Source organism: Parasteatoda tepidariorum, chromosome 4, assembly GCF_043381705.1.
Source record: "Parasteatoda tepidariorum isolate YZ-2023 chromosome 4, CAS_Ptep_4.0, whole genome shotgun sequence".
Taxonomy (NCBI): domain Eukaryota; kingdom Metazoa; phylum Arthropoda; class Arachnida; order Araneae; family Theridiidae; genus Parasteatoda; species Parasteatoda tepidariorum.
The window spans coordinates 65,282,289-65,297,962 of NC_092207.1; the positions used below are offsets into that span (position 1 = coordinate 65,282,289).

The following is a 15,674-nucleotide window of genomic DNA, read 5'->3' on the forward strand; positions in this document are numbered from 1 at the left end:
TATCTCTCATTGCGCATGCGTTAATAACGTAAACAAATATTTATTTTGAATTTGTATTGATTTTGTTATTGTCGACCAGTGTTTTAGAGAACAAATAATGACTTTGTCCAAGAAAAAACACATTATAGCTGAGCTAAATGAAGAGTGCTATGTTTAATGAAGAAGCTATGTTTAATGTCAAAATCAAAATCTTGGCTGATTTCAATGTGCTGTTGGATGTTGTCCGCCATTGCTTCTGTGGTTAACGTCACGTTGTAATCCAACTGCAGTTGAGTTGAACGGCAATTGTAGTTCAAGATGAGCGTTCGATGAAGTATACTATCAAACTCACAAATGGACCAATCAGAGGTTAGCGCTGATTTCCAGCTGACGGCGTCCTGTCCTAAGAAACCAGGCCTTAAGGAATTGAATGAGTTCCTTGCAGCGGAGTACATATTATAGCAGACAGGACAAATTTGTCAATCTAATGACTGACAAAACGAGTGTTCAATTCCTAGTGTTGATACCACTCTAGGTCGAGCACTCACCAAATTAAATCATTCATTATCCAATTACCATTACCTAACGGAAAGCTAATTCCTATGCCTAGTTGAATTTCTTTTTTCCAATTGTGAAACCATACTAGTTGTAAACGGTTTCAAAACCGTAAAGGTAAAAAATGTTCTTTACAGTTAATGTACTGGACAAAATGCTACTGGTTATTTTTCTTTTTTTATTAATTTTGGAATGAAAATTCTAACAGTGCGTATAAGACAATAGTTATGTTGATATCCTAGGTAAAGAGTTTATTGATAAATGTGGTTGGTATTTTTGAACAACCATAATAATGTTTTCAAATTAAATATCTTCTTTTTTCATTAAAGCTGAGAATATGTATTCTTTTCTTAGAAGAACAGGTGGATATTTAAATGTTTTATTACATTTGTCGTTTATTCCAAAATTTATTAAAAGAGTGATAAGTAAAACAATATATCTACAGTTATTAACTAATAATAAAGTACTTTCCATTATAAATTCATTTTTCAGTCATCCCTCTCCTTCTCTTTGCTTTTCAAATACAGTAGATCAAAAATTGTTCTAATTTAAAAACAATTCACCAAGCTTTCTATTGTGCTTTATTTTCTATTGTATTGTTCTATTTTAAGTACAGGAAGCACAATTGAATTTGAAGGCCATATTTAGATAGTGGTGTGTTATCTAGAGATAAATAGCCATGGGGCCTTTTTTTATTCCATTTTGTCTCATATGCGTTGTCCTTTGTTGAATATAACAGAAAAAAAAAACTGAAGGTATATTAGTTTTAACGCTTCGCACTCTCGGTTCGATCCTCGGACCGAGCAAGATTGACTCAGCCTTTCATCCCTTCAATGGGACGATAAAATATGTACCAAGCATGCTTGGCGACTAAACACTGTAAGTTCCACGTCCGGCTGACCACTAAACCGAAGCATATGTTCCAGCACCTCAGAACCCCAGTTCAGAAAAACAAAGATGGGTGGCACAGTAGGTCTTGGCCCTCTATTGGCTGTCACGCCACTGAGGATAAGAGGAGGTATTAGTTTTAAAATAAGATAAAAATGACTTGTGCGAATATGACATTGAAATCAAGGATTTTTTTTACTGAGTAAATTTAGCGAACTCTTCAAATATATAATACGTTACTTTATAATATGATAATGGCGGTAATATGCTAACTAATCATTACCATATATGTAAAAATTTTATAAAGCAACAAAATGGCGACGGTTTTATTCTGTCTTTAGTTTTTCTGATACAATGTGAAAACATTGGTATTTACTTGCCACCATTTTCGGTGTTTAATGAAATTAAAACTTTTTACAGTACTTGTAGTCACATTTTTTATTTCCTTCTTAACTCTAATAGTTTCATTTATTTATTTATTACTTTACTGACAATATATATTTTTCTGCTCATTGGAATTAATTTAATGCATCCATTGCAAAAACATTACGTTTAAAAAGCAAACGCAATTTTAGTAATACCTTCGCAATAATCATTTCTATCAATTGTTATTTTGTCAACTTTATATAATTCTTCGTACGATAACTACAGTTCTTTTCCTTAAACTGCATTAGGTGTACATCGGCTCTAAAAATTGTTGCAACTAAACGCCTAAATTTTTTGCCACGTAAAGTGCAAAATTTAGAAATAAATGCTTAAAAATTATGATTATGCAAACGAATTATTGAACCCGAAAATAGAAAAAAAAATCATTCGCAAAACTACTTGAAAGGAAACAAACGTATAGGAAGTTTAATAAAATTTTGTATACGAATAGAATTTCAAATATATATCATAAAAATCGTTTACCGAATGAAACAGAAAAATTTACTTACGAATAGGTATGTTAGAAGCAAATTTTCATTCGAAAACTCAGCATATAAATACGAAATGAATATGAGATGAATATCTGAAAATCTATTACGTTTTATTTGATCAGAGTTATGTGATGGATAAGAGATTACGAAGCAATAAATCTATTGATCCAATTCCAATTTTAATTATTAACAGAAATATCTTACCATATAAAAATGGAAAAGAAAAACCTTTTTAGTGCGACAATGTTAGCAAATCTAAGGAAATTAATTAAATTTTTAATTGACATTCCTTCTCTTAAACTATGATTTATATAATTAATAATGTAATAGTAGCAGAAATTGTAAATAATAGCTAGAGAAGATTACAGATTAAGTCTATCCAAGTGAGAACATATTTTGTAGGTTTGAGAAGAGGTATCTGTATTATGATTTAGCTTTGTTCTCCAAAAATAATTATAAATTTTAATTTCACAAATATTCGTTTCCGAGATCTGCAAATGATCAAGATCTTTTAATCTTATAATAAGGTTCTGTTTTATCCCAGAAAATGAAAGATTGAAAGCTAGTATTTTAAGAAGTCTATGCTTGCGTAAACAATTGTAAGTGCTCTTTATGTTAAGATTTCCTTGTGTTATATACTGTCAAAAATTTCACAGTGAAAATGGTCAAATCGCAATTTATTTAATTACTATTTTGCCATCTTCAACCAAAACAGTAAAAAAATCATAAAAAAAACAATATTCAAACCACTAAAAGTGAGAAAAAATGTGTATCGATTGTTTTTTGTTTTTCTTAATATTGTTACATAAACTGAATTCTATGCTTACCAATTAATCCCACCTTAGGTAGCCATTTTGTTCTGCTCAAATGGGTACACATACATAATGCAACTGAGAGGGCTTATCTGTCCATATCATGACAGACCTTACAGGAATTTCAAATCTCATTGTTATAAGTACAATACTCCCTTTATTCCTTCAATACATAAAAAGTTGTTTCTTACTTTCTTAAATTGGTGACCCTGGAGTATTAGAATTCGAAACTATAATTCACGCATAAATTACACAGCACCAACATAGCTCCAATGTCCACTTACGTTTTATTTTTATAATTTTGAAGCTATGCGATTTGTGAATAGTTACAAAACCGCATATTGACAGTTTTTTCATCGTACAAGTTGTAAACGGTTTAAAAGCCATAGAGGCAAAAAAATAAATCTGAATTAAATTTTTAATGTTAATCAGATGAACTAACTGCTGCCGGTAATTTTATCCTAATTTTAGAAATATATTCCAACATTCTATTTGCAAGGAAAGATGACTGAATGCATATCACGTATTATGCCAATTATATTATCACGTATTACTTATCCGATTATGATAATATTTATCCTTTTCTGGTTTTATTGAATATAATAATATGATAAATGCGCAAAACAATTGTCTATGTCTAGAAACGGAAATTTTAATTTTAAAAAATGCGAATAAATCAGTAATTTCATTTCTCAAGAAATATTCGTTTGAATTTCAAATTTTATTTTATTTATTAATTTTTTTTCTTGATTTTAAATTTTTTTTTATTCGTTTAAGAACTTCACGAGTTGTAGCAAAATGTTCGAAAAGTGAAATTAACATTAATGGGACCCAAATTTTCAAACTGCAATCCGGACTAAACTAACGACATGACTAAACTAAGATCTAGAGAGTATTCTTACAATTATGTTGTAAAAATTCCAAATCCGAGTGTTAAGGAGGCGTGATTATTCAGAGGAAGTTAATTAAGTCTGATTTTGGAACTAAGTTAATAATTAACAACTCCGTAATATGCTTGAGATCCCCATTCTGAAATAGCAGTTTCAATAGAGCGTGGAAACGCATTTCACCCTGATATACCCTTTTTGCCCACTGTTATTGTTATTTTTTTAAAATCTTTTATCCATTCTCAGTTACTGTGATTCTTGTAGCTTTGTTTCTCACCTTTATTTCTCCATTTTCGTTGACCGTTTTACGCTATATATTTCAAATCACTTTTAATTCGTTTCATTTACGTATGGAAAGTCTTGAAAATTTGCTCCTGTTGCTTAAAAAATGTCGATTGTTACTTTCAATTTAAATATTTTCGAAGCGAATAAAGTTTTTAATTTAGTAATGCAGAGTAGTATCATTTTGATTTTTTACATATTTTTCTTTCCTCGCTTTACTCTGAGAAAAATTGTATGGTCAAAGCTACCAGAATAAGTAAACATTTTACGTGTTTCTGGCTCCATAGAAACACCAAAGAGCTCGATAGTTTTCACCGAAGCTCTTTAGTAACGATTTTACTAAAATTAATAATTCTGCTTTTATAATGTTGAAAAATTTGGTAAATGTGGTAATATTTGTAAATTTTTCATAACACCTTAGAAAACAGCGTAAAAATCATTAATTTATTTAAGTATATTATTGTGTACTTAGATTGATCATTCTTTTCAGGTCAAAATTACGATCTGTGCATAAATAAATGGAGTATGGAGTCGCTACAAGAATTTTTGGGCATAGATGGTGCGACTAAAAGAAAAAAAAATCATCCTCATCCTGAAATTTTCAAAAATTTGCTTGATTTTTGCACAAGTTTGTTGACTTTGGCAAAGTAGCATAAGTAGCAACACACGCTTAATGTACTTCATATTAAATGTGATAATAAGAACTATAATTTTGAAAACCAGAATTTCCGGTTAACCATTACCATATGAACATTATAAAAATTACTAAATGAAGGGCTTAAATTCTGTATATTTTAGTTTTATTGAAAAGAATCATATCTTTTTTTTACCAGAAATATCTTTACCATACAGTACGGTAATTTTAACAGATTTTTTTTCTCATGAGAGTACACGAAAGGGTAAGAGGACAATTATGTTTTTAAGTTCTATGCCGAATAGATTTCATTAGAATATTACTTACCATATAATACGGTATTGGAAGCAATATATAATTATTTGTTTAGATTAAGTGATTGAAATATAGAAAAACTGTAGCTTGTAGAGAGAAACTGACTGCTGATTTTAAACCAGTGACGCCAAAGTATATAAAGAATTGTCAAAAATACCCGACAACAGAGGGTGAAAAAATAACAATCCGAATGTTATCTTTGAAGTTGCATATGGTATGGGGAAACGTATGTAATAATGCTTATACTCGGAGAATTAAAACAATTTTCGGCACTTGTAACATTGATTAGCTTTAATTAATTCACATTTCTTAAAAGTTCTAAAGATTGCGTTGTTCTTCATTTGATTATGTTTCACACATCAATTTTGACTGAAATGAGTATTAATTTAAATTTTTGCTGTCATGCATCAAGTGGGAAATCTTAGTTAAATAAAAAATAGTGCTGCTAATTCTTCGATATTATCTAAATCATCTATACATCCCTGAAAAATTATAGCATAAAAATTCTCATATTAGCATATAAAAATTAAAATCCTGTCTCATATTATGGTCTAATGAATGAAGATAATATAAGATGTACGTCATAAGTGAGACTTATTTTCTTTACGATACAAAACACTTCAAAGAAATGAAGCATGCTTTGAAATTAGTCAGTACAAGTGTCCCAAGAAAATGAAAACAGTTTTTACCTCACGTAAAGAGTAAAAAGCAATATTTTTGCAACAACAACAATATCTTATGTAGAATAAAAAACAATGTTTTTCGTTTTATAAAAAACAAAATTCTAATAATAAAACGCTCGTTAAGGAAATTTTTTAAGGAAAACAATGAGCTGAAATTCACGAAAACAACAAGAAATTCAATGTTTGAAGAAAAAAAATTTACCTTGAATAAAATTTTTATTACTGTTCAGAAATAATTTTATGAATTATACTTATAACTATTGCTCAGAATTATTGTATTTTTGTTCAGAATTGTTATTTGTTAATTATTATTTAACTGAAAGTTTTTTATGTTCCGAGTGCCCAAAACACGACGTTATTCGTCAGAATAAAGATATCATCGATGGAAACTTAGAAACAGGTTTGAACAAGAATAGAGACGGTTGCCAACGGTAAACCTGAAGAGCAAAATTTATGATTTGAAAAACAATTAGAAGCTGAGAATTAGAAACAGTAGAATATGAGAATATAAATTAGGATGGAATACATTTCTCTTCACAATACAGAACCTGATTTCTCTCCTATTCATTTTATTATCTACTTATTCATCGGCGACTAAGTCTTTTCTTGTTCAAACAAGTTTAATCAGTCATTTTGTAGCCCTGATAAAGTTCTCCGTTTTTTTTTTTTTTTTTTTTTTTTTTTTTTTTTTTTTTNTTTTTTTTTTTTTTTTTTGAGTATTTGAAATATGTTTAAGTTTCCTTTTTTTAAGCACTTCATTGCCATTGTTTCTTTTTCCCCTTTTTTATACGGTATATTGCAAATATGGCAATTGGGGCTAATATTCTATGGCCATCATTGTTACTTTTCTGCTGTTTAATGTAAGCTAAAATAAAAAAAGTATACTTGTTTTCATTTCAACTACCTTCAGGAAAATTAAATATCCTAAATTTAAATAGCGTAAACAATTAAGTTCTTTGTCACAAAATAACCCTATGTCCTTGTCTTAGTTCCTTATTTGTTATTTTGACCTTGAATCAGGCTGCTTCAAAAGTAACTACATTTTTAGAGCTAGTTTTTGGCATCATTTGATGGACGCACAATCTGATGAAATATTTATCAGTAAACTGAAAAATATTTCATGTGAACCGTTTTTTTCAAGTTTTTAAAATATTAAAAAATAGCAGTTTCGAAATCCAACATGAATGTTTCGCATGTAAAAAATTAAAATTATTCATTAATTTTCCGCTTTCAATATTTTTCATAAGTTAGTATTGGACGTCAACGGCATATGTTCCTTACAAAATGTCATCATAAATCAATTTTTTTTCGCTCTGAAACTTGGTTCCTGCTTTCGAAGTATTTTATTACTTGAGTTTTTCATATTAGTTTCAATTTTCCCAAAATGTTGTTGTAATTCATAGGACTCTAAACTCAATTAACTTATTTTTTTTCCAATGTGCATCTAAGCATGCATATTTCTATGTCTATACTATAATACAGAGTGCAGTTAAATATTTTGTCGGACAAAAATTAATGAAACGATCAACGATATTGATTTCAATCTGTTAACTTAATTTTCGAACAAAACTGAATTGCTGAAAAATTCATAAAAATAAGGACAATTAAAAAATAAATCATATAAATTTTTATTTTTTTGCACAGAAAACATACGTATGTTTTATTTTACAATAAATTCTTGAATTTTGAAGAAACCATAGGTAACATCTGCAGAGGAGGAAAAAGAAATGTTTATTACTTAATAAGATCAAATAAGAATTTAACATATTTATTCCTAACTATGATTTGTAAATATTATCAGCTGCTTATTTTAACCTAATAATACTTTTCATTCAGACATATGAACTTAACATGAGCCAATTGTTTCATAAATAAATATAAAAAAAAATAATTATTTTTGTATAATATCCTATCCTTATAGCTGTTCTATATTATTATATGTATCTAATTCTTATTTCTAATGTAATCAATTATTTCCATAAACTTTTATTCTAAATAGATATATAAGAGATGTATAATTTTTACTCATGCCGATTTTGATAGGAAATATGAATTTAAATTCTAAAACACATCTTACTTCATATAAATATCCAAGTCATATTATTAATCTTCATCTGAATCAGAATCTTCGCACATGTCTGAGTCTGAAATACAAAGAATATTCATTATAGTATGTAGTTTATATAGCTTGTCTATGTAAAGAACTCCCTTAGCCATTCGGCTGGAGTTGTGGTGGTATCCATAATTATGAAGTTAAATTATTTTAAGTAGGGGTGTTTAGCATTTTTTAAGAAAGGTTTTGGTTCGAGTCGGAGAGAGTAAGGGAACCAGGGGAGGAAGAAACTACCCTCTTTATAATGCGCAATTTCTTGTTTCCGTAGCAGCAGACAGCCTTAAATTTCGAGGTGACTTAATTTTATTTGCATTGAATACATGTTACTTTATAGGTTTGTTTACTGCATAAAATATGCCTTACACAAGCATAAGATTCATAATATTTTAAGTTTCGAATTAAAATGATAAATATTCATCTATAGCATTGAAAAAATCTGCAGGAAATTTTGATTTCCTCCTCTGACGTTATGACAGATCTTGATTCTTTGTTTTTTTTCAGTCTTTTCTTATTAATGCTTAACTTCATTTAATTTCGCTTGGTGGTACTTCAGGAAATTTAAACAGCTTTATTTCAGATTAGTGCGAGTTTCACGCCATCGAAAACAAAATATTATATTAGAATATAAGTCGAAAGGTGATGTAAAATGACTAAATAAATAAGAAAAACAACACAATCGAATCTTGAAACAACCTCTGCAAGTGCTGCCCTCTACCGTTGAGATCATAAAACATAGTCGATGGAAGAGTTAATTATTTAATTATTTTCATCTGCTAAGCCATGTTAAGCTGTAAAATATTTGCGTTATCAATTTATGCATTTTGGGAATAATCTTGCATAAGAATGTTTTTTGTTTTCATCTTTTTCTTTAAATAATGTGACACACATGTGGAATAATTTTTTGTGTATGTTAAGAAATCGATTGATAGTTTATTATTTGACAGAACACCTGCTCATTAGTTGAGAACGTATTGAATGAAGTACATTAAGTTACGTCAATTATCAGTAACTATTTTGAAAATTTGTATATGGATATTTTTTAAAGTTTTTTTAATAATAGTCCTTTCTTAAGATTTTTCCAATTGCTTTTTTATAAGTCTTATTCTATTTCTGACGTGGTCGCAGTCCATTTGAAGTTTAGTTAAGTAGTTGAAGTCTCGTTCCAAATTCATGTTTGGTATATAAGCTAAAAATGAGTAAAATACGTTAAATTATGGTCTTCGTTAACGTGAAAATGAGAAGAAAAATTGTTAAATATAATGACGATGGGTATCAGGGAAACATATTCCTTATTGACAAAATTAGTTATTTAATTATGACTGGAAAAGTTCATTTAGGAATGGTAGCACATTTGTTTATTATTGCATATCCTTTATTTTATTCAAGAAAGCTTATTCAAGATATTGTTGCCAAAAATGACATTTATAAGAATTTCTAATAATTTATTCAATGATTATTTTCCTTTCATCAAATTGTTTTGTAAAATATTTAATAAATTATTCTTTGAAAGTAAATACAATTACAGACATCAGAAATGATCAAAACAATTGTAAGTTGGAAATCCCTGAGGCTTTTTAATGGAACTCTATCAATCCGGGACCAAACTTTCTTCCTATGACATCTTTAGAGCAATCGTAAATATTGCGATGTCGTCTAACCTAATTATTACATAACTATTTATTTATTTTATTTAAGTCCGCTAGTCTAGATTTTAAATTTTTCTCATTAATTTTAGTTTTGACATATATTGCTATTACACTTACATCGATTGTTACGCAATTCAAATTATCTAGTAACTCCAAAATAAATTCTGGCTACCCAATAAGTGGTTTTCGTTTCATGGGAGTGTTAGGCTTACTTACCAAGGAGTGGTAATTGCGTCAAATGATATCTTCACGTCCACTGTCACATATAAAGAACTCATTTTAGACATTAGATAATTTTCTTTTAAATGCAATAAAATTACCATTCACTTTCTCACACTTCGGACAACAGCTACATTTTGGTGTGACCAATTTCTCACCATCTGGACATTTTGTCGGTATAAATGGACAATTGTATCTTCCTGAACAATCAGTTTGACAACCTGGTTTTGTAGTTGAACACATTTGATGAAGATTAGTTAAAAGAAGGACATCAATACATTAGCTCATAAAACATGAAAATCTTTTGAATTAGATGAATATGAATAATCGATATTAAAAATCATAATACAGAAAAAAATGTATATTTTTCAATGTGACTAAACGTATCAATTTCATCATTGCTTAGTAAGGTATAAAACAAAAACAAACTATGACATTTTTATTATTTTTGGTGAAAGACCTTTGAGAAACTTAAGAGCAAATTTACACCTCAGAAGTTCAGAGCATTTTAACTTCCTTTTGAATTGTATAATAATTATAAAAAACTTGAATTGTAGTTTATCGTCGTGATTATCTCTATTTGATATTAAAAACTGAAAAATAAATTACTTTCAACCGGACCAAATATGTCATAACATCCACATTTAGATTTTATGGGATTCTGGACTTCAGCATATATTAGAGCAGAATAATTGTTTATTCTAGAAATATTCGGTTAGGAGCTTTTTTGTGTCTCGTCTGTGATTTTTATCAGAATAAAAATATGCATGGGTTTAAGTAATTTCCACAAAAATTTTATTTTAGTAACTATTTTTATTTTCTATAAAATAATTCATTATTTTAAAATTTTAATCAGTAATTTATAAAAAAAAAATTATCATTTGACTGCAGTATGTAATAATATAAATATTATAGCTATAAATATATCATAAATCCTTGTCACCGATACTTTTTGGGAATAACCAGACGCAACAAGTATAGTTATACCTGCGCTCAAATTTCTTTCTTTTAAGAAGAGCTTTTTTAGAGGAACGGACTCATTAATAGTCATATATTATTTAAAGAAAGACTAATAACTAAAAAGTTATTAGTCTTCGCTATATCACTAATACCTATTGAGTTGAGCGACAAAATAAGGAAAATAAAGATAGCATAGAACAGGCGATACTCGTTCTCAAATGGATGAACTTTCCTTTGGCAAAACACCGACTCCTTAGTTGAGAACATATTAAATGAAGTATTTTAAGTGAAGTTGAGTCAAGTGTCAGTAACTATTTTAAAAATGTGTATCGTGAACAAAATTTTTTTTCCAAAGTTTTCTTAAAAATCGTCTTTTGTCAGAATTGTTCAATTGCGCTTTTAGAAGTCTTATTCTAGCTCTGACGTGGTCGTAGTCCATTTGTTGTCTAGTTCTGAAGTACTCGTGGTCTAGTTCGTCATTCATGTTTGCTATATAAACTGAGAATGAATTAAATAAGTTGAGTTATAGTCTTCGTTGCAATGAAAAGGGAAAGGAAGTGTAATAAGAGATGATGATGATTTTCAGGGAAACAAATTTTTCATTGATAAATTTAGTTATTTTTCTTATGAATGGAAAAGTTCAGTAAGAAATAATAATACAAGTTTTTATCAATCCATATCCTTCATTTTAGCTCATTCAATATATCATTGATAAAAACATACAATTATATATATTTTGAATATTACTATTTCTGTTTCAATGATCATTTATTTTTCTTTTACTTAAATGATTTCATAAAAATAAAAAGAGTATTTGATAAATTATTGATTGAATGTAAATATAATTACAGACATTATAGATGATTAAAACAATTGTATGTTCGGAACCGCTGAGGCCCCTCAACGGAACTCTATGGCCCTGTTGCAAAACTTATTCTTACTTGAACATCTTTGGGGGAATCATACACATTGTGTCACCCAACCACCATATAATTATTTATAATTGTTTATTAAAAGCCACTATTCTACATTGTCGAATATATTTTTTATTATTTTCAGTTTAGTTACACATTTTAAATCACTTTTCGATTCAAAAATATTTTCTGATTATCCATTTAGTGTTCTTCATTTCATAGGAGCTGGCCAGGTGGTCGAGTGATTAGTGTGCCAGACTGCGAAGGCAATGTTTGCGTGCTTGAATCCCGCTTAGGTCATGGATGCTTCTCTGTGTATGATGTGTGAATGTTGCCCCCCCCCTATGAATGGGCATTTGTGGCAGTGTGGCGTGGGTACTGTTGCTCGCATCTTTGCTTTTGGTTCACAGATGCACATCGGGAAACGATAAATAAGCTACACTTACGGCATCTTCTAAAGCGTAGAACGAAATTTCAGAGCTTGACTTTATCTTTTAAAAAAATCATAGGAGTGATAAACATAATCCCATGACCATCTACAGACCACGGGGTGGTAAATGTGTCACCCAATATTTTCACAACCAGTATCATATACGATGAGCAATTCTTAGATATTAGAGAATAATCTGTTATATAACAAAAAATACCTTTAATTTTCTGGCAACTTTGACAACAACTACATTTTGGTGTTACCAATTCCTCACCATCTGGACATTCTTCTGGTATAAATGGACAATTGTGTCTCTTTGAACAATCAATATTGCAATCATCTGGTTCTGCAGTTGACGCATTTGATGAAGATTTGTTTAAAAAAAAAGTATCAATACATTAGTTTATAAAAAAGGTGAAAAGATTTGAATTAGCGCGATTAAGAATAATTGTCATTAAACACTATCATACTGAGGGAAAAAAAAGTCTATATATTTCGAAATGTAACAAAATTTATCAATTTCATCATAGATTAGTAAGGTAATGATGACAACAATTATGCTTGACTGGCTTATACACATCTCATCAATCACGTTTCATAATTATATAATTTATATATTTTTTTCAGAAAAAAGGTCTTTTAGCTCTATTATTTTTTAATTTATTTTAATCTTAAGTTAATAAGCACGAGTTAAATTTAATAAAAAATTAAGTTAATAAGCTGAGATCAATTGACATAATCTTTTATAAGGCTTATATTAATCCCTTCAGAGCTGTTTGCAGAAAAAACCTAGCTTATTTATAGACAGTAATGGCTGATGCTGACAAAATAACATCGTTACTGTTGATCTCGCAATGAACAACAGTAGTTTTTAAAATAAATCTCGAAAATTGGCATTTTATTAGCTTGAAAATTGTATGATTTCAACATTTAGTATAGGCTCTTAAGGTGCTTTTACCAAAAAATCCTTTTTACAAAACAAAAAAAAAAAACAGATATATCGTAATTTTTTCAGTAATATATAGAAGGTATACGTAGATAATTTATAGAAAGTTACATTACTTTTATTGGGCAAGCATTCCTTGCAGCAATTGCACCTTTCAGGATTATGCTGCGGTGATTCGTTTGGTCTGCAATCCAAAACAGGGCATGATTTTAGTATCGCAGGAGTGCATACAAATTTACAAACTGGATGGACAAGTGCCATCGCCACGTTCAAGGACAACGCCAATATAATAATTCTATACATTTCTTCGTTTCAGTATGCTCTGAAATATCAAATTAAATTAGTATTTCAAAACGTAATGCATTATTATCATTTAAAGCATTTTATCTGCAATGCTTTAGGAAGTATAGAGACATTTTTAAAGCAAGAAATATATATCTTAACTTTAAATATAATAGCTTAGATACAAATGTCAGAGAGAAACAGTCTCAACAGCAAAAGATTCCCCAAAATTGTGAGTATTCGAATAAAAATCATATAATTTAGAAAATATTATTCGTAGTGTTTTTAGAAATAAAAACTAATTGTTTTCTTCATTTTTGTCGACCAACTCCTCACATTACCTTGTTAAAGTAGTACCTATGAATTTTCTCTAATGGGAACAAACCTAGTTTGTATTTTGGCCACAGCAATCATTTTTTTTCTTTTTAAACAACGCTCAATTCTGCTGACAAATATTACTCCCCAAAGTTACAAGTTAATAATCACACCGTAAATAAAATTTTAATGTATTTTTAATATTGCATTCACAAATTCAGTCATTTCAAACACAAGAATGCTAATCTAAAAATTTCAGAATAAATAACTATAAGATGTCATTTGGTAGAGCAAAATCAGCACATCACGCAACTTTCTGCTTTATCAAACTCATTCATAAGATATTTAGTATGTTTGGCTCGAAAATAATTGTAAATCTTCTTCTTTTTTTTACTTCGCACATTATGCATGTAACTAACTTGATTCACAAATGTGCATGTGGAGTAAAAACTTCATGTTAGCATACATATATCAACCAGAATTTGAAATATCCAAGATGGAATAGGATAGGTTAATTTAGGTTTTACTTGTGAAAAGTTGTATTTTTAAAGCAACCATGTTCAATTAAAACCATGTTCAACTGATATTTTTTAATTACTAAAATTTTTCAATAATTCTGAGAAACTCAGAAGCTTGTAAAGGCCTTTATAGCGTTGCCTAACAACCAATGAAACAGCTCAAATAGTGAAAAGAACTATTGACATTAAACGAAACCTTTTAATAATTTTTTTTATTTAATCATTACGAAACGTGAAGTAATGCTAAGTAGTTTTTAAAACTACTAATAAAAAATATGATTTCATATTATATCGGTCTTCCTTTTTAAGTTTCAAGTAACTCAGATCTTTACTGATTAGATATAATTTATATTAGTTAAAACATGATCTGAGAAGAAAATGTTGTGCCATGCATTATGAGAAAATTTAGTGTTTTGAACAAAACAAAATCTTCTTACCTAACAGACGAAGATGCAAAAGAGTTGTGATTCTATCGCAATTTAGAATACAGGAAGTATAAATTGCATGATTTATCCTTATATATTCTGACTTAAAATAAACAATCATTAAGTAACAAAATTTAAACAGCTGTTTCAAAAGCATGTAGTGTAATTTAAATCTAACATTAGTACACACAAAACTAAGGCTTATTGCCTAAAAAAAGTAGGCATATTGCGGTAGTAAGCCCACAAACGTTCAGGATAATTGATGTTAGATAATTTATTTCTCATTTGTTTTGATTTACAATAATCTCAAAAGAGTAAACATTTGTTATATATGCAGCAATAATAATAAGAAGAGGAATTTATTCGTTACATTAAAAATATTTGCATAAAGTAACGTAAATAAAAACAAGAAAAATCTACATTTGAACGGAAAAAAAAATATCTTCATACAGTGAGTTAACAAAAATTTATGCTTAAACATTAAGCACAAAACAAATTAAATAATGAATATTGACTCTAAAAAAAATTAGCAGTGATATGCTGTTGAGCTTCAAAAAAAAATTATAATGAGCTAAAAAAGTAATCAATCCGTCATCAATTTTAAAAATAAATGCTTCAATAGTTTTTTGTTGTTTAAAATAGAGGTTTTTGGATTTATTAGTAATTTATTGAGCAATTCGCTTCATAAATATAATAAGTTTTATGCAAAAAATTTTATGAGCAAATGGAATCGATACATTATTAGTTGTTAAGATGTAATATAATGCTCTTGTTTCATGAACAAGAGAAAAAAAATTAAAATAAATTAACTTTCCTATAATAATATAGATGCTTGAAAGGAAAAATATTTATAAGGCGATAATTTCGAATTAAGAATTAAAAACTGCCGACGGAAAACAGTATAATAAGCTTGTTTTTTATTTTTAGTTAACAGAAAATATACTGTTAGAAAAG

At 28.6% G+C, this 15,674-nt stretch overlaps 2 protein-coding genes across 2 annotated transcripts in view; both read right to left on the minus strand.

Annotated features, from left to right (window-relative positions):
- The window catches only part of LOC107452389 (zonadhesin-like), a 547,551-nt gene that overhangs the window by 101,590 nt on the left and 430,287 nt on the right, over positions 1-15,674 (minus strand). The window lies entirely within an intron of this gene.
- LOC139424785 (uncharacterized) lies at positions 7,565-14,822 on the minus strand. Its single transcript, XM_071179988.1, has 6 exons — positions 14,733-14,822; positions 13,297-13,500; positions 12,452-12,580; positions 10,032-10,151; positions 8,030-8,096; positions 7,565-7,659 (listed from the first exon to the last, which is right to left on the minus strand). Exons 2-5 carry the CDS (start codon positions 13,481-13,483, stop codon positions 8,056-8,058), a joined length of 477 nt encoding a protein of 158 aa, XP_071036089.1. The 5' UTR covers positions 13,484-13,500; positions 14,733-14,822; the 3' UTR covers positions 7,565-7,659; positions 8,030-8,055.

Bases quoted from the DNA above. Each gene is read 5' to 3' on its own strand.
- LOC139424785 (XM_071179988.1), bottom strand. From the start codon at position 13,483: ATGTATAGAATTATTATATTGGCGTTGTCCTTGAACGTGGCGATGGCA. The intron at 12,581-13,296 runs GTAATGTAACTT...CGTCAACTGCAG, and splicing joins GGAATGCTTGCCCAATAAAA to AACCAGATGATTGCAATATT. The intron at 8,097-10,031 runs GTAATTTTATTG...TTTGTATTTCAG, and splicing joins GAAGTGTGAGAAAGTGAATG to ACTCAGACATGTGCGAAGAT.